We start from the raw sequence: 27,015 nt of genomic DNA on the forward strand, positions 1-27,015 counted from the left end.
TAACAAGGTAACAATTAATTAATATGTTAATATTTTTTAGACTTAATAATAACACACGCATGTAGAAAATTCATGCAAAACTTAAAAAAAATTAAGGATTAATATTATGTTAAATTTTTGAAAATTTATAATTCAGAAGATAATACAAAAAATTTTTAAAATTAATTTTAAATATTTTTTCGAACAATTTTTGACGATTTATAAAATACCAGACGTTTAACGGGTAAATTTACAAAAAAATTAATGAAAAAAATTATTTTTAAAAGTAATTTAAGGCTATTTTATGTCATTTTAGACCTTTTAAGACGCAAATTCAGTTAAAATTTTTCAGTTCTTTAATTTTTCGATTTGTTAAGACTTCACATTGAAGGTCTGTAACGATGTCCCTTGACAAAAGTTGAAGATGTTTCTTGATTGTCATTCGTAAAAATTTCCGGAAGATTTCCTAAACTCAAACTTCCTACATTAACATACGTGTGTTCCTCTAAATTACTTTCTCGAACAACATTTTCATACTGAAGTTCCTCTAAACTAGAAATTATCCTACTGTTACTACTAAAATTACTGTTATTTGGAATGAAAAAAGGACAATTCGTGTTTGGTGGTGCAGTTTGTGGCACCATTTGATTGTCACTCATTTTACTGTCAGGCGACAACGACACATTGTTAGTGAGCGAAAAGCTTCTTGCAGTTACGGGATTAGTATGCGCTTGCTGTTGGTATTGTACATTTTCAAAACGAGGCTCAAAATGTGCAGCGGTAATGTGTATTGTACCCAAGGGATTTCGAGGTTGCTCGCATTGTTCACATTTATTGAGGAGCGGATGATTTTGGAATGTGCAAACGCTACAACGCCACGATGGTACGTCATGTGCGGCGGCATCAATGGTGTTGTTGACAATGTCTGTGGGTGTCTGGTGCAAGTTGAGATGCTGCAAATTCGTAAAGGCGGGCATCTGAAGGGCACGCTGAGGCGAGGTAACGGTCCGCAGAGCCGCTGGCAACGGAGGTCGTTTCGGTGATCGCGCACTATTACAACTACTATTGCTACTCATGATCGGTTGATTCGTTAAACTCAAAGCTGGAAACGAGAAAAAAAATAATTTTTATTTTTAGAATTTTTTTTTAGAAAAAAAAAACTCACCATTCACACTCGACGACAAATCACCCAACACAGCAACGCCAGCCTTATCTAAAATTTCGTTGAGCATCTTGCATTCATTCCGCAGTTGCTTTATCTCTTCAGTCAGTCTATCTGTCTCGGAAAGGGGAAACGTCAACTCGAGTACGTGGATGTCGTACTGCATTATTTCCAGTCGATATTTATCGCGGTGCAGCTCCTTCTCCAACACTCGTTTGCGATTCAGTTGTCGTTGGACGATCTCGTCTGAAAGAAACATCAAATCGGCATTAGTACCAACATTCACCATAATTTTTTTTTTCGAAAAATAGTTCCGATTTTATTTGGAACGTAAAACACGACCGAACACTTCAAATCGCTGTAAATGTCTGTGAACTACCCGTAATTTTGTATTTATTTCTGTGTATTGCACAATCCTTATCAGATAATTTTTTTTTTACAAATATTTGTGTTTATTTACTGTGATGAACTATTTATTATTATTTGAATATAAGAATAATTATTGGAAATGAATCGGATTTTTTTCAAAGTCATTCAACATAATTTTATAAAAATTTAATAATGAAGTCAGAATTTATGACGTGCCGTTAAATACTTTTTTTTTTTTGATAAGTTATGGAAACAATCAACTCACATAAATTAAGTGCACACACCAAAAAATATTTATTTATTATTATTGGCTCTCATTTTCTTTCGTTGCGTTGATCGTCGACAGCGTTTTGTGACAGAGATAAGAATTCGACACTTGTGAAAACAATTCTTCGTGTGTTTATTTACACATGAATTCGAAAAATAATCATCAACATCGTAAACATTTTTTTTTGTTTTGTTTGGTTTCTAGTAAATATTTTGTACGTAGCTTACAAATCTGTGTATTATTAGTCAATTTTTAAATGGTTTTAATAGTTTTTAAATTAATAAATTTAAGATTCTTAAAATTTAAGAACGATAAAAATTCAAATAAATTAATTAAAAAAATAAATTATTTTGAATAAATTCTTTAAAAAAAAAATAAATAAAATTAAATAAAAAAAAAATAATATCAAATACCTAATTAAAATAAATTCAAAACTTAAAATAAAACCGCAAATTAAACATGAAAAAAATTAAATTAATTAAATTAAATTTTAAAGTTAAACTTAAAGATTAGCCACGTTGGATCAAATAAAGTTAAATATTTACAAAAATTAAAAAATTTCAAAAAAAATCTTTAAAAATTATCGTTGAGTCAGAATTTAATTGATTTTTTTTTAAATTGACTTAAGCACAAAATTTAATTTAGTTCATTAACAAAATATATTTTTAAAAAGAATAAATTGATAATTTTAAAATTGTAAATTGATTTTTCCCCAAATTTTTCAAGCTTTTTTTAAGTTTCATATTTTATTTAAGTTTTGAATTTATTCAGCTCTTTCGAAAATAATAAAAAAATAAATTTTTAAAATAAATTTAAATTAAATTGGATTTAAAAAAAAACTAAATTTTTAAATAAATTAAATTTTTAATTATATTATTTTTATTTTTTTTTTTTATTAAAAAAATGAATTTTGAGTGAAAAATGAAAAATGTTTTTTTTTTATTTATAAAATAAAAATAATAAAATAATTATTTATATTAAATTTATTATAAAATTGAATTAATTAATATTTTACATTTTCAACAAAAAAAAACTTGAAGTGAATTTTTAATAAAAATTTGCTTTGTTGTAAATCTGTGTTCGATACAGTTACACACCTGTTTCATCACTTTTAAAACGTTTTATGCAAAAAAAAAAAATATGACATCATGCGCAAAAAATTGTCTGACAAAAATTTCTAAACAAAAAATTTTATTACCAATCAAATTAAAATATAAAAGAAAGGTTAGACTTTCCGATTATCATCACGATAAAAGTGTCTAACATGACACGGCACGCGCTGCAACTCATATCCACACATCACATCAATCCGAAAAACAAGACCAGACAAGCAGTAGGCAGAATTAGGTCATTAATTTTAATGCTTTTAAAGTGTTCTTTCTAATAGTTCGCTGTCATAATTAACTTAAATTCAGAGAACGTGTTAATGTTGATAAGTTGTTATTATTTTTTTTTCATCAAATTTCTTTCGACACATCATCAAAAAAATAAAATTTGCACACAAAAAGAAACACTTCTCGCATATAAGGTTATTGCTCTATAATCTTTTGACGAAAAAATTACGTCTCAACTGAAATGTACATATCTTAATTGATCTCGAATTCAATTAAACACTCATTGTGATTATTACAAGTTTTTGCTGATATCACGAATTTCGCATCAATAACGATACTTTTCCATTATTGTTCGGCAAATGACGTGGTTTAAGTGGTCTTTATGAGATTTGATGAATTCCGCCCAATTATTTAGACGATTAAGATCTATGGCATGGAGATGATTTTTGTGAATTTTATTATCATTTGAATTTTTTTAGCGAATGATTTTTTTTTATTTTTTTCGTTTTTTGAGATTTGTTAAGATTAACAATTACATGTTTTTTTTTTTTGTATCATTATTGTTATTATTTCTTTAACGAAAAGAATATAATCATGCTAAATTTAGTTTGTATGTGCAGAACGTTACGTGAATGATGTGATTTTTGTGTTTGTGCTTTATGCTTGCCATTCTGTGCAAAAATTTAAAAAAAAAGAGACAGAGTTAAGTGTGTTATGTATATAAAAGGAAAAGAAATCAAATTTATCATCTTCTCTTTGACCTTATGTTACGGATCATGAATATTAAACTCGTCTAAGATATTAAGGCGGGTCAGAATTTGCGTTTTGGTTGCGTGTGAAAGTTTTTTTAATGAAAAAAATTGAATTTTTTGAAAAAAAAAATTAAGAATAATTTTCATTATAAGGAAGAATTATTTTTAATAAATTGTAAAAATTAATAATAAAAAATAATTAATTAAATAATTTAAAAAAAAAAACAATTTGTTTAATATTATTATTTTAATGAATAATTAATTTAAATTACTAAAGTTAATGAGAGCTTTATAAAAAAATTATTTAATAATTAATTGAATTTAAAAATTAATTAAATTAAATTAGAACTAAACTCTTATCAAAATCAAACCAATAAGGTTGTTTAAAAGGCTTTTTATTTTTGAATTGAAGATTGTTTTACCTGCAAAAGGCAATTTGGACTATTTTTTGTTTTCGATGTTTTCTTCTTGAAGGTTGAGGGCATAATGATTAATTTTTTTATTTTTTAGGAAAACTTTTTGAACCCAGATTCCTATGATTTAATTTTTTTTGCCGTTAAACACGTAACAAAGGTTCGAGTTAGAAAATGAGTCGCAAAAGATTTTGTTAAATCTTAGCAAAATTTAAATCAAAATAATCTTTCTTATCAACAAACTTTTTTTTTTGCTTTTTTAGTTCAAAAATCAATCATTATCAAAAGTTTTCATCTAAACTTGCAAAATAATCTTGTCTTTAGTTATTCATTGCATCTCCAGTAATTAAGTCGCAAAAATGAAAATAATTATTTTAAGCCTATTATTGGCTTTATTCTCCCAAATAAAAGGAGATCCAATTTACATTGAAGTTTATCGCTGTGAGGAAATATCCAGTACAACTTGTGTCCTGAAAAACGTCGTAATTGACAATTCCACTCCGTTTCTTCCAAAATCTTTGCGACCGAATGAAGTGACTGAATTGCAATTTGTTTCATCAAATGTAACTACTTTAACGCACGTCTTTTGCGAAACTTTTCCAAACTTAAAAATTTTCAAAATAAAAGGAGTTTCGTTGAAAACTATCCAACCTGGAGCTTTTGATAAGTGTCAAAACTTAAGAGAGATACATTTGCAAGACAATAAACTCACACAACTTGACGAAAATTTGTTCAGCCAAAATAAGGAATTAACAAAAATCATCTTGAACAACAATAAGCTGAAAAATATTCCAGTTGGACTTTTCCGAGGATTAACAAAATTGCAAACTATTGATTTATGCAATAATAAACTGTTGCGTTTACCACCCGAGACATTTGAGGGATTGGGTTCTATGCAAAATCTCGAAGTTCGAAGCAATCCGATGTTATCATTTGAAATTGAAGATTATAAACGAAAAATGCCAAACCTGAAATTTGTTTTGATACGAGATTTAGATTTAACTTGTGATCGAATGGAGGAAATCGATGCATTTTGCAAATCAAATTCAATTAGTCCCTATTTGAGAGACGATTTTCAACAATATCATTCTAAATCTAATGCAGCAAGTTTACGTTCACGAATTTATCCTGTGAAGTCAGTAGATAACTTTGAATGTCTCAACGAAGAACAATACGAACGGGAAGTTTTTATTCGAGAAACGTTACCTAACTTTCTGAAAATTAAAACAACTCATGATCAAGAAAATTTTGATAATACTATAAATGAAATAAATCCATAGATTAATAACAAAAAAAAATATTTTAAATTAATAAAAAAAAGTTAAAAAATATTTTATTTAATTTAATTTTTAAATTTAAAATATTTTTTAATTTTTTTTTTTTTTGATTTTAATTATTTTTCATTCAATTTGAAATTTGATTTTAAGAAAAATATTAAATTAACGATAAAATTCATAATAAATTAATAATTAATCAAAATTTAACAAGAATAAACGGTATAAAAAAGATTCAAAAACAAGAAAGAATTTTAAAAAATTATAAAAGAGAAATAAAGTGAATTTTCAAATGAAAATCAATACTAAATAATTTGAAAATAAATAATTTGAATTTTAAAAAAATAAAATAAAAATGATTCGGCCGAAAAACGAGCTATTAAGACTTTTTTTTACTAAAAAAAAATACAAAAATTAAAAAAAAAATATTTCCCAAATTTTAACCGCCTTTAAAATTACGATGACTGAATACAAAAAAAAAACCTTTTTACAAAAATCTGAACATTTACATTGATTATCAAGCATTCGTCCATAAAGTCACGACTCACGATCTTCTCTTTCATCCATAAAGGGTGATCGTTATAAACGTTCATCTATCCATCTGTACAAAAAAAAATAAAAAGCATACAATCCGTGAAACCACACAGCATAAAACAAAAGCTCAACCATTTGGCTGGGTAACTTATGATATTTGTACAGAAAATTGATAGTGGATCCACTTGATTTTGCTAATTCATTCATCAAATCTAATTAGACGAAACGAAATGGCCCGCAGACTAAACAGATGCGTAAAGGGCAGGGCGCAAAGCAAAAAAAAAATCGTATAAAGAAGGAAGCGATGGAATGTTGCGGATGATCGACGTGGGTTTTGTTGAAAAGAAATGCATTGAAATTCCCACACACTGACTCACACGATTTATTATTTATTAGTTTTATTGCGCGCTGCATACGAGAGATTTTTACAATAAACAAACCTTTAAACAATAATTACATTCATTTTCTGTTTTTAATAAACATTCGTGTGGATCGTCTCAATTTTCATTCTTTTTTTGTTGTTCTTGTTGCGAATTACAATTATTTATTTTTTTTTTATAAGTGTATTCAAAATCATCGCTTGCACATATCTGATGCACGCATGGATCAAAAAAGAAGAAATATGCGTGCATTTAATGATTTTGCAGCGTTGAAATTGTATGTGGCATCAAAAGTTCAACATATTTTCATCATAAAGAGTAATTTTTTTTTGTATTTTTCTGCTTGAACTTGTGAGTTTGGTTCAATATGCGATCCCACTTTTACATTTCCACGAATCATTTACTATCTTCATGCAAAAAAAAGGAACGAACGAACTCGCATTGCGCACAGAGGTCGGTCATGAATGCACATCGATAAAATAACAACAAAGCCGGCGTAGTTTACTACGAACGTAGTAGTCGCGTAGATTTACTCGTCGTACAGGAATTGATTAGATAGGAACATTTTTTTTTTGGATCAAATTTCACTTTTATAATTTTTTTTTCTCATAAAAATTATCAAAAAAAAAATTTTTTTTTTCAAAAAAAAAAAAAATGATTAGATAAGGAAACGTTCCTGCCTCCGCGATCGTCGTGCACAAACACGATCGTACAAGCAACACAGCGAACATCATTTTAGTTCACATGTCGTTCCTTCCATTCACTCGTCGATCGTGTGTCGGTCTGTGTGGAGACGTCGTCGTTGCTGTTTGTTAGTTTCAAGCCAAAGAGTATCAACGCCGTATCGTATTTCTATTCCGTTCGCAAGAACAACAACAACTCAGCTTCTCTAACACACAAAATTAATACATTTGTCTATTCTTCTTTGAATTGATGATAGTTTTTTTTTTCATTTGAACGTGAGTGCCGTCAGTTTCCAGTGAGACGCGGAGTTGTAAAGTGTCGCTTCCTCGATCATAAAAAAAAAATAAAAAAAAATCGATGTAATAAAAATAAAATAAAATTCAATTAAATAAATTATTAGTGAGAAACAGAAAAAAAATAATAAAAATTGTCTGCGAAAATTCGCCAGACAGAGAAAAAAAAGTAAAAAAATTCGCAGACAATTGTCTATTTATTCAAATAAATTCCAGAAAAAATGCAATAAATTCACATAAAAATAGACAGATAGCCGCAACACGCCCAGTAACAGCAAAAAAAAAATTAAAAATTTAAATAGTTGTGTAACAAAGTGCATTCAGGTAGCGGATATGATAATTACGGGCTATCTGCTTTGATAAGAAAAAAATAAATAAATAATTAAAAAATAATTAAAATAAATAAACTTCACAATTAAAGAGGATTTTTATCGAAAATAAACAATACGGTGAGTCAAAGTTATTGTTATCAAGAAACTTTCAAGTGTCTCATTAACTACTGGAATATTTATTGAACCAAGTTCATGTGTGTGCAAAGTAATAACTTTTTTTTTCAACAAAGAACAAATGCAAGTTGTCGATAATAAGTGTGACCCTGATACATTTTTACAGCGCGTCACGTCTACTTGCTAATGAAAAAGCGCATGAAAAAAGTTAGCAGTACAAAATTTAATTGTTGTAGTTTTGCGAAATAAAAAAAATATTTATATAAATTTTAAAAAAGTGTGAAATGCATCTGTCATCGCACGATTTTTTTTTTCGGCATATGGAGTCAAGTGTGTTTAAGTTTTTGAAGAAGTTTGTTTAATATATAAAAATAATGTTTTTTTTTTGGTGTACTCGCATTGAATGTACAAAGAGAAAAAAAAATAGACAAGTTTCAGTGTCTTTAACCTTTGTTTGTTTTACCATAATAACATTCTCTACTCATACGCCATCCATGGCATTATTAACTATTTCGTTTCGCTTCTTCGCTTTGCCTTGTTTCTCTTTTATTTTTGACTTCTCGCTACTACTATTTCTTGACATTCGGATAGCAAAACAATAGAGCGAGTTTTCGAAAAAATCTCAGGATAATTGAACGTATTAGGCGGGTGAAGTTTTTGAAAATGTTTCATTTTTTATTCTTTTTTCATAAATTTTAAGAAGGAATAATTAAAATAAAATTTTATTATTTTTAAAAGATTTAAATAGGCATGAAAATAATTAAAAAATGTAATAAAAAGATTTATAAAAACTTAAAAATTTTGTCATATTTAATATTTTTAATATTTTTTTCTTATCAAAATTGAATTATTTTTTGAACATTTCAAGTGAAAATTATTAATAAAATTATAAAAAAATGTATTTTAAATTTTCGAGGGTAAAATGATGAAGTGTCATAAAAAACATTTAAAATTTTGTAAAAATTTAAGATTTTTTATAAAACATACGTATGATAAATATTAATTTATTTAAAAAAAAATATTTTTATAATTTTTGTATAATTTTTATTTTATAGTTTTAAATAAAATATTAAATAATTTATAATACAAAATATTTTAAAATTTTTATTTTTTAATTTTCCAATTAAATTCTACTAAAAAAAAAATAAAAAAAATTATAATTTTATTTTAATTAAAATAAATAACTTTAATTAATTTTTTTAAAAAATAATTTTATATAATTTTTTTTTATTAAATTTAAATTATTATTTTTTTTATTTTATTTAAAAAGGAAAATATAAAAAAAAATTTTTTTCGTTTTTTTAAGAATTTAGAAAATCATAAAAATATTATTTCTCCTTTTTAATGTTTTATGTTCTAAAATAAAACATTTTTTGAAATTGTACTTGCTTTACTCTTAATAGTAAGTACCAGTAGTAGCGAATGGCGATTTAAATACAACAACAACAACAACAACGAAATATGTATATAAAAGGAAGAAGAAGACACGAAGAAAAAGAAATTTAAAGTTTAAAGAACTCCTTTGTATTTAACATAAAATAGTAACGTATATGTCTGTAGCGAAGACATTTAATTCCATTATATCCACTTCACGATCATCAACATCATAATGATAATATTATTATTTGTATTTGAAAGACGAGAAAGAGGAGAAGGGAAGAGCGACATGCAAGAGGCATCAACAAGATCATAAGACCCCTTACAAAGTAATCATTTCATGTGTATCTCCAACTCTTTTTTTTCTGTATATTTTACGTAATATCATGTAAACACGACCACAACGAAGAGCAACGATCCAGCAATGAAGCGAGATAAGACAGAATTTTAACATTCTCATTTATCTTGCGTACGAAACATCGCAGCTACCGACTTACCAGATTTTTGTTACACGTGAAAAAAGATTCATATCGCTTTTTATGCGCGCAACAGGAGTCGTAAACCAATAAAAAAAATGTTAACGAACATGGGATTAGTTTCGCCAAACACAAGAAAAAAAGACCAAGTGTGAAATTTATGTAATTTGTTTGAAATATTGTCGAAAATCAATCATAATCATCATCGAGCAAAAGCAATTAGTACAAAACGAAAAAAAAAACTGAAGCTTGAGGGCTTCTGATGTTGTGGACAATGGGCATGAATACAGAGGTGAACGTGAGGTACCCGCCTTGATTTTTATCGTGGTTAAATACTCGTTTAGTCATTTTTGGGCTGTAAGTTTCGTTTTTTCGTGTTGTTTGGATATTACTAATGAAAATTGCTTATAATTAATGGTCTCGCTTGATTAGATCATTAATGAGAGTGGATTAACTAATGATAGACGCGTGTTTGAGATCTTAAGTTACAATTTTTTTAGAGGTGTCTATGTTTTTGCTACTGATTTTTTGTTACAGAGTGTTTCATGTAAAATAGGCATCAATTGTAAATTTAAATTTTTTTTTTTAATTTTTTCATGTGAGGAGAAAAAAATCAAAAATATTTAAATTTTTCAAGAATTAAAAAAAAATGTTTAAAATAAAATTAAATTTTTTTTAAGTTTTTTAAGCTATAAGCCTCCAAAAAATTATTTTATGATAAAAGTTAAAATAATTTAATTTTTTCATCTTTTGAACAAAAGATATTTTATTTTTTTTTTTTTAATAAATATTTATTTTTTCAAGTAATTTAAAAATTAAATTAATTAAAACTAAATCAAATTTAAAAATGTTATCTTATAAGTAATAATTAAAAAATTTAAGAGATTTTTTGAAAGTTTTACAAAAAGTAAATTTTTTGTTCAAATTAATCCATTTAATGTCTAAATTTATTTTTTTTTTAAATATTTAATTTATGATTTTTTTTAGTTTTTAATATTTTTTTACTGATTCGATACTCAAAAGTAGCACAAAAATATTTTTAAATTTTTTTTTTAATTTTTCTAATATTTAAAAAAAATAATTTAACCTAATTAAATTTTATAAATAAAATAAATATTTTTAGAATAAATTTTTAGTCGAATTAAATTTTGATAATTTTTTCTTTATTTTTTAACCAATTTTGATTTTAATTTTCATGAATCAAAAATCCTCCTATGTTATTAAAGTTAGAAAATAAAAATAATTTAATATTAATAAAAATTTCAATAAGCGAAAATTTAACCAAAAATTAAAAGAAAAGTAAAAAAAAATTTAAATGCCAATGATAGTGTCTGTAAAACAAGTTACAACACTAAAACAAACAAAAAACCTTCAAAAAAGTTGTAAACAACTCAAAAATTCCCTTATCACCCGAAAAAAACATACAACTGACCTATTTTTCAATTCCCTCTTTATCAAAAAATAAATAAATTACAACTTTTTGGAGTATTTGTAAAAAAAAATTTTTTTGTATTTAACGTGCGCGCGCGTAAAAATACTCGAAAGGTGTTTGACACCTTCACTTGTCAGTTTAGCACATCATCATTAATATGCCGGTCGCAGAAACGCACATCGCACACAAGAGACCTATATTGCAACGAATTATTTTTATTTATTAATATTGAAGAAAAAAAACAAGCATTATCAGGAATAAATTTCAACACACACACAGAACGAAAAAATTACTTGATGCAATCATAAATCACATAAAATTAAATGAGTGTCGTTAATCTTGCAGCACTTGTTTCAAACGCATATAGCACTCCCCGAACAGAAATCAGAAAAATAAACACGTTCGATGCAAATGAAATCAATATACGCGAAAAAAAAAGAAAGAAGGAGACATGATTATGATCTTGCAACGGGGACAAACAACGTTCACGACAACGACGCGAATTAAAACAATAACATGAATGATGATGGAGGAAAAAAAAGCTAAATAAACACGAATCATTCAAAAAACAATTAAAATAAATTAAAAAATGTTCGACGACGACCATAAAGTTTTATTGTTATGATTATCGTCTGGAATTGCATTCAAATTGCATCTTCGCGCGCATAACGTTAATTCGCCTCAATTGTTCGTCGTATATTTGAATTTTTTGTCGTCTCGTAGGTACAACAACAACAATAAAATGTGTGTGCGCGACGTATTTGATTCAATTATACGTTGATGATGATGATGACCGATATGGAGTGATTGACACTTGTAATAACAACCACAGTGGGTTGAAAAAAAAAATTTTTTTTTATTAACGTTATCAGTTATGTCTCATTCATTCATCATCAAGACACATTTGAGAATTTTTTTTATGAAGTGTGGGCAGTTATTGACCATTACACTCATTATTGAGCTAATTATGACACAATTCATGATGAATACTCGCTTAATTAATTTTTTCTTTCTTGCATCCATAAAATGTGTGTCTCTGACCGACGACGTTGTTCATGACACGAAGCAAAAAAACGGTACAATAACAACTTTTTTTTAATAAATTATAAAAATCATGAAGTCATCAGACGAGGAACGTCTAAGAATGTGCAAATAGTTGCAAAGTCGACACAAAAAATGTGAAGAGAAAATTAACAGTGCACACATTGAATGCCAAAGAAGGTCAAAAGTCGGTCATTATTCCACAAAAAAAAAATGAATTTCAAGTGTTTCACCGCGAAGGCACGTAAAAAAGGCAGAAAAAAGAGAAGGAAGTTCAGAATCAGTACAATGAAAAAAAAAGACATCGACTGGAACATTTCCCGTAATACAAATTTTCAAGTCGAGATTTTTTCTTGAAACGCTTGATGAACATGGATTAACGTTTTTTTTTGTGCTGTACATTTTTATTTTACAATCTTTTTGCAAAATCAATGTCGTCGTTTGCTAAATGTGTGCAAAAAGCGTAACATTGCCGTGATTTTTTTTTTGCAGTCATCATGTTGTTCAGAAATTGGATTAAAATTGAAGTAGCGAGGCACAAAAAAAAGCAATATTTGTACATGAGAAAAAAAAAGCGAGCAATAATCAAAAATTGCTTCTGTATTTATCTTGCTGCTGCTGCTGATTGTAATTTGGACGCGGGTAATCAAGTTTTCTGCGGTTTAATTTTGTGCTGCTCTCTCGTTGTGTGATATGGAATTAAGTATATTATTATTTTGTAGTGGAGGTCAAATGAACATGATTCATCTTATTTTATAATAATCTGTAATTTAGACAACTTTTACGAAACAAGTGGAGGGAAACATTAAATTAATCATAATTTCCGCACCGCGGGATCGTTTCAAATCGCCCATGTTTACATTAAAAGTGTCTAAGATAGAGATTTATTAGAAATAAAAAAAAACTTTGTCCTTATATGAGACCTAAAACAGATCATGATAGCCAAAAAAAAATTTTTTTTAAATTTTAATGAATTCCAAGCCCTTTATCTGAACATCACAGATGGGTGGCAAGCCAAAAAAAAATATCGAATTTCTAGTGTCATGATAATAATTTACGATGTCCCCACTCGATTTTTTTTAAGAGCAAAAAAAACTGCCCTATAGGTTCCATTAATTGATGTAAAACCACGTTTAAATTATCATTTAATTGAAAGAAGTGATAAATAGAACGACAAACAAACAAAACATATTTGGCTAAAAATGATTATTTTTTTTTGTAGCTTTAGAATATTAAATAAGTATGAACAAAAAAAAATATAAAAAAGACGAATGGGCCAATATAAACAACATACAAAAAAGGGTATTGAACGCATTTTTTTTCTTTTGTATAATTTGGTGTGTGTGTGATGTGAATGTCTGTCGGATATTGCGTGGCCCTTTAAAAATGTTTAAATAATTTGTGTGAAGTGTAGATCATTATGCTATCAAATTAGTGTTGGGAACGTGAATGAATTAATTTTAACCGGTTTTCGCATAAAAGGATTTTGTTCTAATGTTTAAGGTTTAAAAATAATTTAGTTTACAGATGCTAATGATTCAAAGTGAATTGAGTAAATTTACAAAAAAAAAATGAAAATTAATTATTTGTTGAATTTAAAAAACAAGGTTTAATGGTTAAAATAATAATTTTTTGATAATTTTTTAAATTTTTAATAAATAATAAGTTTTTAATATATTTTTTTTTAATTTTGAATAAATCATAATATTTTAATAATTTTTTTTAGTAATTTTTGATTAATTTTAATTAATTTATAATTTTTGTGATTTGTTTTAGACAATTGCGCAAAAAAAAATTAAATATATTTTTACAAAAAATATTTCTTGTATTATAAATATCGAGATTTTGTTTACGAAAATTAAAAACTGACGAAAAATTGATTGTTTTTAAACAAATAAAAGTTTTATAAACAAAAGAAGATATTTCTATTATATCTTCTCAATTTTTTAACCTTGTAATAGAAACCATTTTTTTTGTACTCAATTTGTGTCTTAATTTATGGCTTGTGAGCTGATTTATTGAAAGTTTAGAATTTTTTTAAATTTTAGATTAATTTTTTTTTTGTTTTTGAATGACATGAAAAAGTTAAAAACAATTACATTTAATTTAAAAAAAAAAATTAAATATTTAATACTCGAAATAGATTATTTTCTACGAAAATCAACATTCAAAATAATTAAAAAAAAAAATTTTTTTTTAAATATTTCAAATTTTTATATATTAAGTTTTTTTCAAAAAGAAAAAATAATTAATTATTTTTTACAAAGTAAAATGTGAAATTAATGACAATTTTTATGTAAAAAATGAAAATATTTAAATTTAATTTAAATAATTTATTTATTATTAATTATTAGGTATTTATGTGATAATTTAAAGGGCAAAAGGATATTTTTAAAAACTTTTTTTTTTAATTTAAATTTTTGTTTCTTTAAAAATAAATAAATATTTCAACAAAATATTTTAACTAAAAATCAATATCAAACAACGAAAATATTTTGTCACTTTCTCAATTCTAAAATAAATCAGACACCGGCGATTAACAATTCTAGACAATACTAGAATGAAATCATTGCCGGCCCTTCCCTTCGCATTAAAATATTTCAAAGACATGGTAACACTGCCACGCACAAAACTATTCACACAATGACGATGATCATCATTGAATTACACAAAAATTTCAAATAAGAATGGATGGGAAGCACAAAAAACGAAAAATAAAACAAGGGAGAAAGGAATTCACGATCATTGAATTTGTTCCCTCTGCTTATTTATCTAACAACACTCGCGTTCCAGACCCATTTTATTCATTCAGTTTTTTTTATCTAATAAGAACATATGGTGCTATTGACATTCTATTTTTATGTGCGCGATCTCTCTCCCATACAGCGATTTATTATGTACGAAGGGACACATGCATTAAAGGCAATTGCGCTGTTTATTTTTCTAACTTGGATGGCATTTAAATCTGACTGTACTGCGCATGTCTAGTCACTCACTGCATTTCTCTGCCTTTTAAATAGAACTCAGTTATCGTAGGTGCCGTGCATTACGTTTCACGCAATATGGGATAGTCAGTAGTGCATGAGTCGTGTCGTCATCAACATAGTAGTAGGGAACTTTTGTGTTAAACGTAATTTTTTATTGATTTACAAAAAAGTAAACACACAAAGAAAACTCAAATACGGGATTTAAATTTAATTTTTGAGTCGAATATTGAGAGAAATGAGATAAGGTGTGCTAAATTTTAACAAAAAATTATTTTTTTATAAAAATCTAATTAATTTTCTGATTTTTTTTCATTTCAGACACTTGACTGCACAATTTCATCAAAAAAACTGCATCCAAATGCCCGTAATAATGTCAAATTTTAAACCACCGACGTGTAGACGATTGCAATTCGATGACGAAGACGATGACGAAGCACCTGAACACAGCAGACCGAATGGCTTTGCCGCAGAAACAGCTGATCAGAATTACGCAAATGCCTGTTTGGAAGAGTGGCGACGTCAAAATCGTCAGGAAAGTGCTTCACGATGGAATTTCGACTTTGAAACAGAGACTCCGTTGCCGGGACCGTACGTTTGGGAACGCGTCGACCAAAATTCATCGACAACGACGGTGGTCGAAGCCCGCGTTACTGCAATAGAAACTCAACAAAATCATCAAAATGATCTTACAGAAGCCATGGACTGTGATGTAGCTAATAACTCTGCTGTTACGGATGCCGGCGAGGCAACGACAGCGGATGTAGTTAATGAGAGCTGTAATAAACATCATCCTTCGTTGATGGAGGAGGAGCAAATGAAGACCCCCACAAAAAATGGTTGAGACTCATTTGAGAGATTTTTTTATGTGTATATTTAAGGAAATATTTATTTTTTAAAAAGAAGATTCGACTGATTGATGACTAAATTATTGCTATATGTGTTTTAAGTGAATTTATTTTATTTTATAAAATTAATTGGCTTTTAAGTTATTTTATTTTTTCCTGTGTGAATTATATTTTTATTATTATTTAATTTAATTTTTATGATTTTTTAATGTAATAAAAATTATTATTTAAATTTTTTGATGTATGTATAAAAAAAATATTGGATAAAATGCAATAAAAAAATGTTTAATATAAAGAACTGACGTTTTTGGGTATTTTTTTTAATTTTTTATGATTTTTGGGTAAGTTCAACAGACATTTAAGATACGAAATTTGCAAACTTAATTAATTAAAAAAATATTTCACATTATTTTGGAATTAAATATTGAAAAATTTCTCTTCTCTTAAAATTTAATTTTAAATTAATTTTTTATAATTTTGGGTCAATTGATTAAATTAACGATTAATTCAATTTATAAAAAAAATAAAAATAAATAAATAAAAAAATAATAAATTTAATAATAAATTATAAAAAAATTATTTAATTATGAATTAAATTTAAAATTAAAAAAATGTCAAGAAAATAAATTTTAAAAATTATAAAAATATTTTTTTACAAAAAATTAATAAAAAAAAAAATTTTTAAATTTTAAAATTTTAATATATTTTTTTTTGAATTTAATTTTCAGATAAATAATAAAGAAGAAAATGTGAAATATTTTTTTGAAAATTTTGCGAAAAATAAAATAAATTTCTTACCTTCTCTTAATGACGACGACATGAGTTGACAACTGCTTGTTCCGAGCATCGGAAGTCGAAACACCGTCGAACTTGTCGTATTCGAAGACAGCGGACTCGTTCGTTGCTGATAAATTTTGTCAAAAATGTCTCCCGTATCACACAATTCCTGCACAGCTCCCGTTCCGCATCCACTCACATTCTCATTCCCACTTTCGCCATCCTGCAATTGCTGCGCTCGAGTCCTCATCGCACTAAAAACGGGCGGCGTTCCCGTGCCTCCTACCGTTATCTGTAAACTACTTTGGTATCCCTGTCGCGCATCGTACGAACTACTGGAATACGTTAAACTCGGGCCCGCACTAATGTCGATCGGGCTTTGGGCACTTGTCGTACACGGAGGTCGCAGCGTAAAATTGACGGAAGTGTAGCTGCGAGGAGCTCCGTTGGCGGGCACGGGTGCCGGCGAGAAGGGCATTTCGGGTTGCACGGTAACTTCGCTAATGTGTCGTGGGCGAGGCGGAGGACGACGACCTGATACAGGCGATACGGAGACATTCAGGGAGACATTGAGAGCTTCGGGCGCCGCATTCGGATTCTGCGAAAGAACAGTCATGCCGGCGGAAATGGGCGGCGGCGGTGCCACACGATGCGGTCTTGGCGACGAATCACGCGACGAAGGCACTTTGTGGGTGGTTAAGGTGTTGGGACGTTGCGGCGCCGGTCGATTGTACGCGAGAGGCGTCACATCGCCCGAGTTTTGTTTTGACTTTTCGAATTTACACATATTTTCCTTTAGATTTTTGCTATTATTTTGACTATTTAGTATAATTTCACAACTACTTTCATCACTTTTCGCACTTTTTTTACGATCCGCACTTTTATCGCGAGTGTTTTTTGCTTGTTCCAGCTCAAGCTGGCGCAGGGGGTTTTTGCACCGACGCGGCGGAGTCGGCGGTTTGTTATTCCGGATCGATTGCACGGGATACGCTTGTGTCGAAAGTGCGTATTCCTCTTCGATTTCACTGAGTTTTTCGATGCACCTCGGACGATTGTGACAATTTTCCGCGACAAGTTGCGTTACCACATGATCAGGCACTGTCGGAAATTCTTGTTTCATTTCGTGAAATAATTGCATGATACTGATGTTCGAGCACGAACATTGAGTTGGCTTCGTGGATTTCGTTGGGGATTTCGATGATGGTGCAGCAGCAGGCAGCCCTGAGAAGTTAGCCGCCATATTCAGCCATTATTGCCTCAACTACAAATTCCTGCAACGAAAAAGCAAATCGGAAACCGTTAATTACTGCTAGATACTCTCATAATTCACACATCCACACATTCGAGATTTAATTTATTTGCGCCGCACACTCTTTGAGGCGATTTAATTTAATTTTTTCATTTTTTGTCAACTTCCCCCCATTGATTTTACAAAAATAAAATGAAGAAAAAAATTTATAAAAATAATTCTAAAAAATATTTTTGAGATTTTTTGATTAAAATTTAATTTAAAAATATCGATATAAAATATTAAAAAAATAAAAATTAACAGAATTAACAAGATACTTAAAATTAAAAAAAAAATTAAAATTTACAAAAAAATGTAGGTATGCCTAAAATAAAATTTTTAATTATATTTTTTTTAAATGTGATATTTATTATTGAAATTTCGATTAAAATTAGAATTTTCTTTTATTTAAAATATTAAAAAAAAAACTTTAAGAGCAAAATTAAAAAAAATCAAATTAAAGAAAATTCAAGTTTAAAATTTTTATATGACTAAAATTTTTAATAATTTTTATTTAGTTAGTAAAGTTTTTATTATTTAATACAAAGAAAATTTTCTTATTTAAAAATATATAATATGAGTGCATTTTTTAGTTTTTCAATAAAAAAAAATGACAAAAAAAACTAAAATTGAAAAATAATATAAACGTTCAAAAACGCATATAATTTATTTTAAAAATAAATTAAAAATAAAAATCTTTAATTTTAATTTATTTAATTTTTTAAATTAAAAAAAAAATATTTTTATTTAATTTTTTTAATAATAATTTATTTTTAATTAATACCTCCCCCATTCATCAAAATCTGTTCAAGACAAAAAAATGAAATAATTAAATTCAATCGCCTCACTTCGACTTTAAGGCAACTTGTAATTGCCGTTTCTTGCACTACACATTTTTTTCTCGCTTAATTGTAATAATTAAGTTGTAAAACCTGTCTCTTAAATAATAAATAAGAAAAAAAAATACGCAAAGCAACTCTCTCGTAAAAACGCAAAGTAATTGATAGTTATATGGGCACAACTTGCATGGGATTTATTTCAAGGTATAAAAGGATCAAGTTTAACTCAAAGCAGCTACCACTACACTCTCACGTGAGCCGACTTGCCTCTTTATGCAATGCTGCTTTATGTTGCTTTTTTAATAGTTCGCTAGTCACTTACTGTCTGTCGTTCGGACAAGTACGTCGTGTGGCGGCGCCATAAAATATTAACAATAATATATTCAATAAAGTGCACTCGAATTGCTCGCTTTGCAGCAAAAAAAACAACAAAACTACTCTTTTAAAGACAAGTAGCGTTGTTTTTATTACTTTTGTACATCTCCTCTTCGCATCGCACAAAGAAGCAGCAAATAAAAGCAAAAAACACCATGAAGAATTTTTACATTGTAATTTTCCTCATCTGTTCCGTCTTAATTGCCGTAAGTACTTGCGCTAAGACATCAAAAAGTGCAAGCGACAATAAAAGCGACAGAATGACATCCGGACCCAAGGTCGTTTTTCCGAAGAGTTCAAAGAGGTTGTTGCGAAACAATCGTCTCGCAACGAAAAATGCAGCAGCGGAGGCAGTGGCAACAGCATCAACGGTCAAAAGTACGGCAAAAACAACGACGACAGCTACAACAAAGGCCCCAATCCGCGATGTAAAAGCACTGAAACCGATGGTCGTCAAGTTGAAGACGAAAGAGGACCTTTTGGCATTCTTCAATGGGAAAGTTAGTTTGTAGCGCGCCAACCAATGGACATGAACGAACGACCGGCAGTGATTTGTTCGCGAAGGAAATCTAATAGAAATGTATCGATTCGTTGTTATGTTATATAAGACACTATAAATCAGTTGAAATTATGTGCTCTAGTTTCTTTTTTCTTCATTATTATATTATTTTATAATAAAATACTGTTTGAAACGCTTAGCTATATAACGCACACGGTAGTTAATTTTATTATTTGTTAATCATTTACGCAATTTTTTTTTATTTAGAAAACTTTTATTTTTTTTTAATTTGAATTTAATTCGATTTCATGGCGTTACATGTTACTTACTTCGTTCTCCCAAATAAAAAAAAATTGATTTTTTTTCAATTTTATGCTTAAATAATGAAGGTCACGTAAAAAAAACTTTTACTTTGATAAAATGTTTGCCAATCAGATAACTGCAAGCAATTATATGCGCTTAAAAACTGCTAATTGAGTGCAATGTTAATTGTGTCGCCCACTATTTTCACTTTGTCTTTTAAAAAAAATATTCATTAAGGTACTTTTTTATATGTCTTGTTGAAATAAATCTGTGTTGGTGACAAAAAATACATTTATATATTTTTATATGACGTAAGTTTATATTTTTAATAATTTTTTTTCAATGCACAAATACTACTAGAGTAATGTAATTAACCGGCATCTATATTACGTTGACTTTCAAAAAAGTTGTTTTATCTTTCACTTGTGATCTCTTGAAATACCTGATTTTTTCGTCACTTTTTATCTCTTTTATTTTTCATGTATGGAGGAAATTGTTACGGTTGTATTTGTTTGTGAGTGGGCAGTTGTTGCAAATCATGACAGTCTTGTTATTTATTCATTCATGAAAATTCTTTGTCTGATCCGTATCATAAATTAAAGGTGATTAATTTTTTTTATTACAAAATTTTTACCACAAGAATTTTTTTATTTTATTTAATGTTTATTTATATATTTTTTAATTGTTTTATCCCATTAATTTTTATTTATTATTATTTTTTTTTAAATAATATTTTTATTTTATTTTGATAATGTATTTATTTTTTTATTTAATTTATTATTTTTTTCTATTATATAAGCATTTAATTTTTTTTATTTAATTTTTTTATTTAATTTTATTTTAATTTATTTTTAATTTAATAACACTTGCAGTTTCTTCATGGCACACCATCCGACATAATCGAGCATAAATATTGAACTAACGTTATTATCTAACCGACGAATTTTATCCTGAGACAACTCTCAGTTGATGTTGATGAGAAAAAAAATTTTTTTAACCCAAAAAATTGTGCGAAATAAAACATATTTTCAAAATAAATGGCACTTCTTGCGTGTTGTTGATCGGAATCGAAAATATTTTTTTCACACAAAAACACATCCACTAACCATTTCGTGTCTGAAAATATCCAATATGCTCAGCAACTGTTAATTCACTTAAATTTTTTTTGACTTGTATTTTTTTTCTTAAGTATCTTTGATTTTTTTTACACTTTTATGAAAGTATTTTTATACATTAATCGTCATCATCTACAAAGAAATTTTATTTGTTGACTTTTTAAACCTCTATCACAGCACTGCGAGTTACTGTCAGAAGAATTTCCTCCGCGCGGTTATTTTTTCAAAAAAAAAAAAAAAAAATATTAAAAAATTATATTTTTGCGAGGCAATCACTGAGACGGTTAAAACATATCTGTCCCAGTGGCTGTGATGAAAAGTTCATGTACACGGTCCGGTCTCTTCTTGTATTAATTTAGTGTTATTTTTGTTTGTCAAATATGCTCTAAGAGTGAAAAAGAAAAATTATTGAGAAAATTTTTTCGGCAGAGATGAGCTATTTTTAGCATTACGGAGCAGCGATGTGTTGTTATTATTGTTACTTTAATTCACAAAAATTTTGTTTGTCTCTTTATTGTTGATGACGTCGAAAAAAATTTTTTTTTTCTTTTTCGTGATAAATACCATCACGGTAATAAATATAACTAAAAATACGCAAAAGGTCTTTGAAAAGTAAAAGTTTTTTGCTTAGATTTTGTCAGCGAACGAGAACAAGTGACAAGAAAAAATTGTTGTGCATTGCGAGTCATCTAGTTAAAAATAAAGAATTTATCATAAAAATTTGCGTTTTTGTAGTTTGAAGTGAAAATTATCAAGATCAATGTTGTTTTTTGTCGTGCATGCTGCTCCTTGCTCGCGCCGCCGAAAGAAAGTGTTGAGATTTATATGAGGAACAGGTGTGTTTCATTCAAAATTTTTAATGACTTACGTCGACTTTGCAATTTGTGGGTCTTCTTAATGCTTTTAATAACATAAAGCAAACTATTTATTTATGCAACATTGTAGCGCACGCGAAAATTTGTGTGAAATATTTTAAATTTTCTACAAATTTGAGCACATCGCACTTAAAAATTTTATTTATTTTTTTTTTCATCTGCCATCACAATAAATTTATGAAACTTTTATTTATTTAGTCTTGCAGTCTTAATTGATATATTGAGCCAGGTTGACGAAAAATGCGACGCAACCGACGACGATCGACACCCAAAAAGGGGAGGATGCTTTAATTTCATTTCTTCGCGTGTTCGGCGCGCATGAAAGCATGTTTAAACCTATTAATTTGGATAATAAATTTTAATAATGTATTACGTTCATCATTCGCGCATTTATTTATTTTTTTTTAACACTAAATTACGTTTTTTTTTAAATAAAAGCTTTTCTTGCATCTTGAGATAAAAAAAACGAGACATTCCGAAAATCATATATTTTCTGGAAGACGACACCATTGACGTCAATTTCGAAGTCAAAATATTTTTTCGCATTTGCTAATAACCATCAGAAGTGAATTTTTTTATTAATAAAAATTTTTCAAAAAAAAAATATCAACTTTGGTCGCATCTTTTCCCATGATTAACGAAAAAGTTGAAAACATAAATTGGAAATTCCATAGAAAAAAAAATTTTTTACGGCAAAAAATTAAGTTTTCTGTTTGATCCCACATACGATGCATGGGAAAATTATTGCTGACCTGTTTGTTTATCAATTTTTCACACGTACAGAGGAAATATTTCTGCATTTTTTATTTAAAAAAAAATCTGTTAAAAAATGTTATTCAACAGTTATTAATTACAGAAAAATATTTGATAAACATTAATAATAAAAAAAAATAAAATAAAAACGTAGAAAAATAAACAAAAAAATTAATGGCAACTAGGACAATATTTTTTCAAGTGACTATCGCGACGCGACGATCTATTGTCACTCATCCCACGAGACCAGATTTTCAAAAATTTGTTTTTCTCGAATGAAAAAAGAAACATTGAACACAAAAAAATGTCATTGATTACCGTGACAGATGCAAGACATTGTCGAAGGTCATGAAAAATGAAAATTTTTCAATAATAAAACTTTGATTTTTTTTCTTCTTTGCGGTGATAAATTTCATTCTTAATCATTTCCTGTTATTGTGTTAACAGTAATCCGTCGTTTGTTATTATTTGTTATGTTGCACAATAAATTTCGTTAGACAAGTAGTGATAAAAAAAACTGCGTAAAAATTCACAGTTCAGAGTTAGATTGTTTTGACGTTTGTCGTTTTTTTATATTTTTTTATGTTGCGTTGATTTATTAGATAAATAACAAGCATTAAAAGATTGCCAGCATTTTTTCACGGTTTTATGGGGTATTCTAGATTATTTTTTTTTTGTTGTTTTTCATTAATGTATTTATTTTTATCTCTAAATTTAAAAATAAAATTTATTCATTCACAAGTTTTTCAATTAATTGGCAAAATCTGAAGATAAAGTTACAGATGCTTAATTTGTTTTATTTACAACAAAAGTTATTTACAATAAATAAAATTTAAAAAAATATATTTATTTTTTAAATTTTGTTTTGAAAATAAGGTTGCTTAAAATTTATTTTTAATTTTTTTTTTCGAATTTTTTCAGCAAAAATATAATTTAATAAATTTTGAAATAATTTGGAAATACATTTTCATATAAAATTTAATAATTTTTTTTTTAATTTTTTAATTATTTTTTAATTTTTTATTTATTTTTCATTTTTTAATTATTTTTTAATTTTTTAATTTTTTAATTTTTTTTTTATTTTTAAGTCAAAAGTGACTTAAAAATATTTTAAGCAAAAAATTTTATTTTTTTTTTGATTTTTTTATAAAAACTAATTTGTCAAAAAATTTAAAAAAAAATCAACTTGAGTAATTTTCTGACAATTTTTTTTTTAGAAAAGAAAATGTATGTTCAATAATTAATTTTGATACAAAAAAATTTCGAAATAACAAATTTCTTAAAATATTTCTTATTTTAAATTGAAAAATTCAAATTAAATAAAAATTTTAATTAAAATTATTTCATAAATTATGAAAAAATTTAAAAAAAAATACTTTTTTTAATAAATTTATTTTTTTTGCAACATTATATTTTCGACTTCTCAAAAGAAAATAAGTTTACAAAATTTTAACCAGCCTTAGCTCAAAAAAAAAATCAAGAAAAAATATTTTTTGTTGTTTCAAAGGTCATGAATTGCATTATTATTTTTCTCTGAATTTTATTTCTCACTCATTTGATAAACAAAAAAAAACTCAAGGGATTTTAACCGCAAGAAAGTAACAATTTTGATAAGAAATTCGCATCATTTACGTCACAGAAGCACATTTTGTGATATTTTTAGCTTTTTAATTTTTATTAGATTATCTAAAAACCACTAAAATGCGTCTATTTTTATCGTATCGGCGCATCTTAACACTCTTCTCTCTCAACCAAAAAAAAAACTGTATCAACGCAGTTTATTTAAAAATAATAATAAAACATCCAAAGTACAAGCGTCGTCGTCGTCGTCGTTGAATTTGTTTAATCTCTCTCAAGCGTTGATGTTGTTGTTGTTGTTGTGTATTTTTGTATGTTGTTCATGTTCATCCCACTATTAAAATGTCTACTAGATCACTTTTAAAAATATATCATGAGAAAGATTGTAAATAAAATGCCCAGCAAAGTAGCGTGATAAAGAATTTTTTTATCGCAACAGGAACAAAAATAACCAACGATTAGCTTAAAAATAGTTTTTGTGGCATTTTACAGAAATTTTCATGGAGACGTCTGGTACATTTTTGTTCGAAATTCCACTCTTACAATTATTATTTATTTTTTCTCGGAATTGTCGTAAAAATTTATTGTCAAAACATATTTTCTCTCCCACTGAAGATAGTTTTTCTTGTAAAAAAAAAATTGAAGAAGTTCAAGGAGACACTTCTGGAAACCACCGAGGGGAAGTGAAAAGAAGTGGAATTTCCTTGTTTTTACGTCGTTCCACTTTAATCGACCAAAGAAAAAAAAATGTAATAAAAATCACGTATGGGTCGCCACACACATCTGTCTATTTTTTTTTTTTTTTTCGTAAATCTTATGTGAATTTAACTTTTTTTTTTAAATTTTATTTAAAAACAGACACACAGTGAGTTTCTGTGAGAAAATGAAGAGGTGTTAAAGGAATGCAGCTACGTCAAAAAATATCTGAGCGTCACGCGTACAGCCGAACGTCGACGATATTGCGAGGGCCGGTTGTTCGTTGTGTGTGGAGGAAAAGTGTTTTTCTCGTTGTTGGATATCTTAATGAAAAATTTTTTTTACTCGACCGCACAACTCACACAAGCGCAAAAGTCTAAAATTAACATTTTTTGGAAGATCACAACGACGACGACGACGATGCCGTACAAAAGTCGGTTCAATTAAAATATTATACAGGGATTTTCGCTTATTTTTTGTCTCGCGATTGCATTTAATTGATTTAGTTGCAGCGGTCATGTGGTTGGAAGATTTAAAGCAGCCCGATGTGTGGCAGCATGACTCAAGTTGGTTCGGCAGTTGGCAGTTGACATTCTAATTTAATGGTCGATGTACATTTTTCATCATCATCCGCGGAAAAAATAGTTTTTTCACGTGCGACTCACACAACGCACAGATGAATGAAAATTTATTGCATTACTACTACAGCTTTTTTTTTTGCTTTGCTGGGTGATGCACGTTGATGAGTGGTTGTGATATTTTTAAAATGATTTATTTTTTGCTTGACTAGAGTGATTATTACGTGAAAAGCCACCAAAAATCGCTATATTTGTACTTAAAAAAAATCGATTTTACGTAAAACAACAAACAAGACTATTTTCGTCGCATTCGTCTATAAATATTTCTCCACATTGAATTGTTTATGATTGACAAATAATTCTTGGGAAAAATAGTTGGACCAATTTTCGAAAGTGCCGTGCGTGTTTGCAGATGTGTTATGTGTGCATCGTAAATTGTTTATTTTTTGCGTTTTTTCTTCTCGTTCGAAAAAATAAATTAAACAAGTTGAAGGTCAGACACTAAAAAAAAATAAGAAAATGCTAAGAAATTAAAATTTAAATTGATTTTTTGAAACGGCGAGAAAAAAAATGTAACAGGTGACTAATGTCTAACACAGGAAAAGGAATGGGTGCAAAAATTCAAGCAATTTTCTTTTTAAATTAACTTGCGAGATGATCGATCAATCTCATGTCGAAAGAGTTTTTCTTACAAAAAAAAAAATTAAAAAGACGAGGAGACGCCTGATACGTCGTTGATCGCCGCAAATCGTGGGTCTCTGACTTGGCAAAGGTAGATTACAGTCGAAGGACAATCACTCGTTCGCACGGCAAAATGCATTCCTTAATTAAATTAAAAATAAAATTCTTACCTAAAATGATCGTCGAATTTCGCCACAACAGAAAATGTTGGATTTTACGCAAAATGCCATCACGAATCGATCAGTTTTACGTGAGAAAGACAAAAACGGGACACGGCACGCGATTTTTGAGCGAATTTTCAATTAATTTTCGCGAGGAAATGGCAGAAAATCGGAAAATTCAACCATGTAACCTTTGTTTATTTTTTTTATACTGCTACTGTCTTCCGACGGGTTTTTGTAACTGAGGTTTGTTTTCTTTGAAGTACTTTTACTGTCTTCCAATGACATTTTGAGACGAATTAAAATGATGTTAAGGCTGATACAATTAGGCAAGTAAAATTATTTTGGACCAAAAATTAGGGAGGGGGAAGTAATGAATAATGGAAACGGAAAAGAAAATATTAACAATTTTTCATCTTTTTCAGTATTTTTAAGGAGCTTTATTTATGAT

General features: G+C 27.9%; 2 protein-coding genes across 3 annotated transcripts; one reads left to right on the forward strand and one right to left on the reverse strand.

Moving 5' to 3' along the window:
* Positions 1-26,765, reverse strand: LOC134827528 (TGF-beta-activated kinase 1 and MAP3K7-binding protein 2). The gene is made up of 4 exons (XM_063840210.1): positions 26,574-26,765; positions 16,845-18,094; positions 1,145-1,387; positions 1-1,081 (listed from the first exon to the last, which is right to left on the reverse strand). Exons 2-4 carry the CDS (start codon positions 18,061-18,063, stop codon positions 360-362), a joined length of 2,184 nt encoding a protein of 727 aa, XP_063696280.1. The 5' UTR covers positions 18,064-18,094; positions 26,574-26,765; the 3' UTR covers positions 1-359.
* Positions 7,317-16,348, forward strand: LOC134827530 (uncharacterized). Of its 2 annotated transcripts, none has more exons than XM_063840213.1 (2): positions 7,317-7,891; positions 15,520-16,348. In XM_063840213.1, the coding sequence occupies exon 2, from the start codon at positions 15,560-15,562 to the stop codon at positions 16,040-16,042; it is 483 nt and encodes a 160-aa protein (XP_063696283.1). In that variant the 5' UTR covers positions 7,317-7,891; positions 15,520-15,559; the 3' UTR covers positions 16,043-16,348. The 2 variants fall into 2 exon arrangements, with proteins under 2 accessions (XP_063696283.1, XP_063696282.1); XM_063840212.1 differs by lacking the exon at positions 7,317-7,891 and adding an exon at positions 15,227-15,446.
* Positions 26,766-27,015: the final 250 nt, after the last annotated feature.

The sequence above is a fragment of the Culicoides brevitarsis genome, chromosome 1 (genome assembly GCF_036172545.1).
Source record: "Culicoides brevitarsis isolate CSIRO-B50_1 chromosome 1, AGI_CSIRO_Cbre_v1, whole genome shotgun sequence".
NCBI classification, from domain to species: Eukaryota; Metazoa; Arthropoda; class Insecta; order Diptera; family Ceratopogonidae; genus Culicoides; species Culicoides brevitarsis.

Excerpts from the sequence above, each read along its gene's own strand:
- LOC134827530 (XM_063840213.1), top strand. The coding sequence starts at position 15,560 with ATGCCCGTAATAATGTCAAATTTTAAACCACCGACGTGTAGACGATTG.
- LOC134827528 (XM_063840210.1), bottom strand. The coding sequence starts at position 18,063 with ATGGCGGCTAACTTCTCAGGGCTGCCTGCTGCTGCACCATCATCGAAA. Across the intron at positions 1,388-16,844 it reads GTCGTCGTCATTAAGAGAAG|ACGAGATCGTCCAACGACAA; the intron begins GTAAGAAATTTA and ends TGTTTCTTTCAG. Across the intron at positions 1,082-1,144 it reads TTTGTCGTCGAGTGTGAATG|CTTTGAGTTTAACGAATCAA; the intron begins GTGAGTTTTTTT and ends TCTCGTTTCCAG.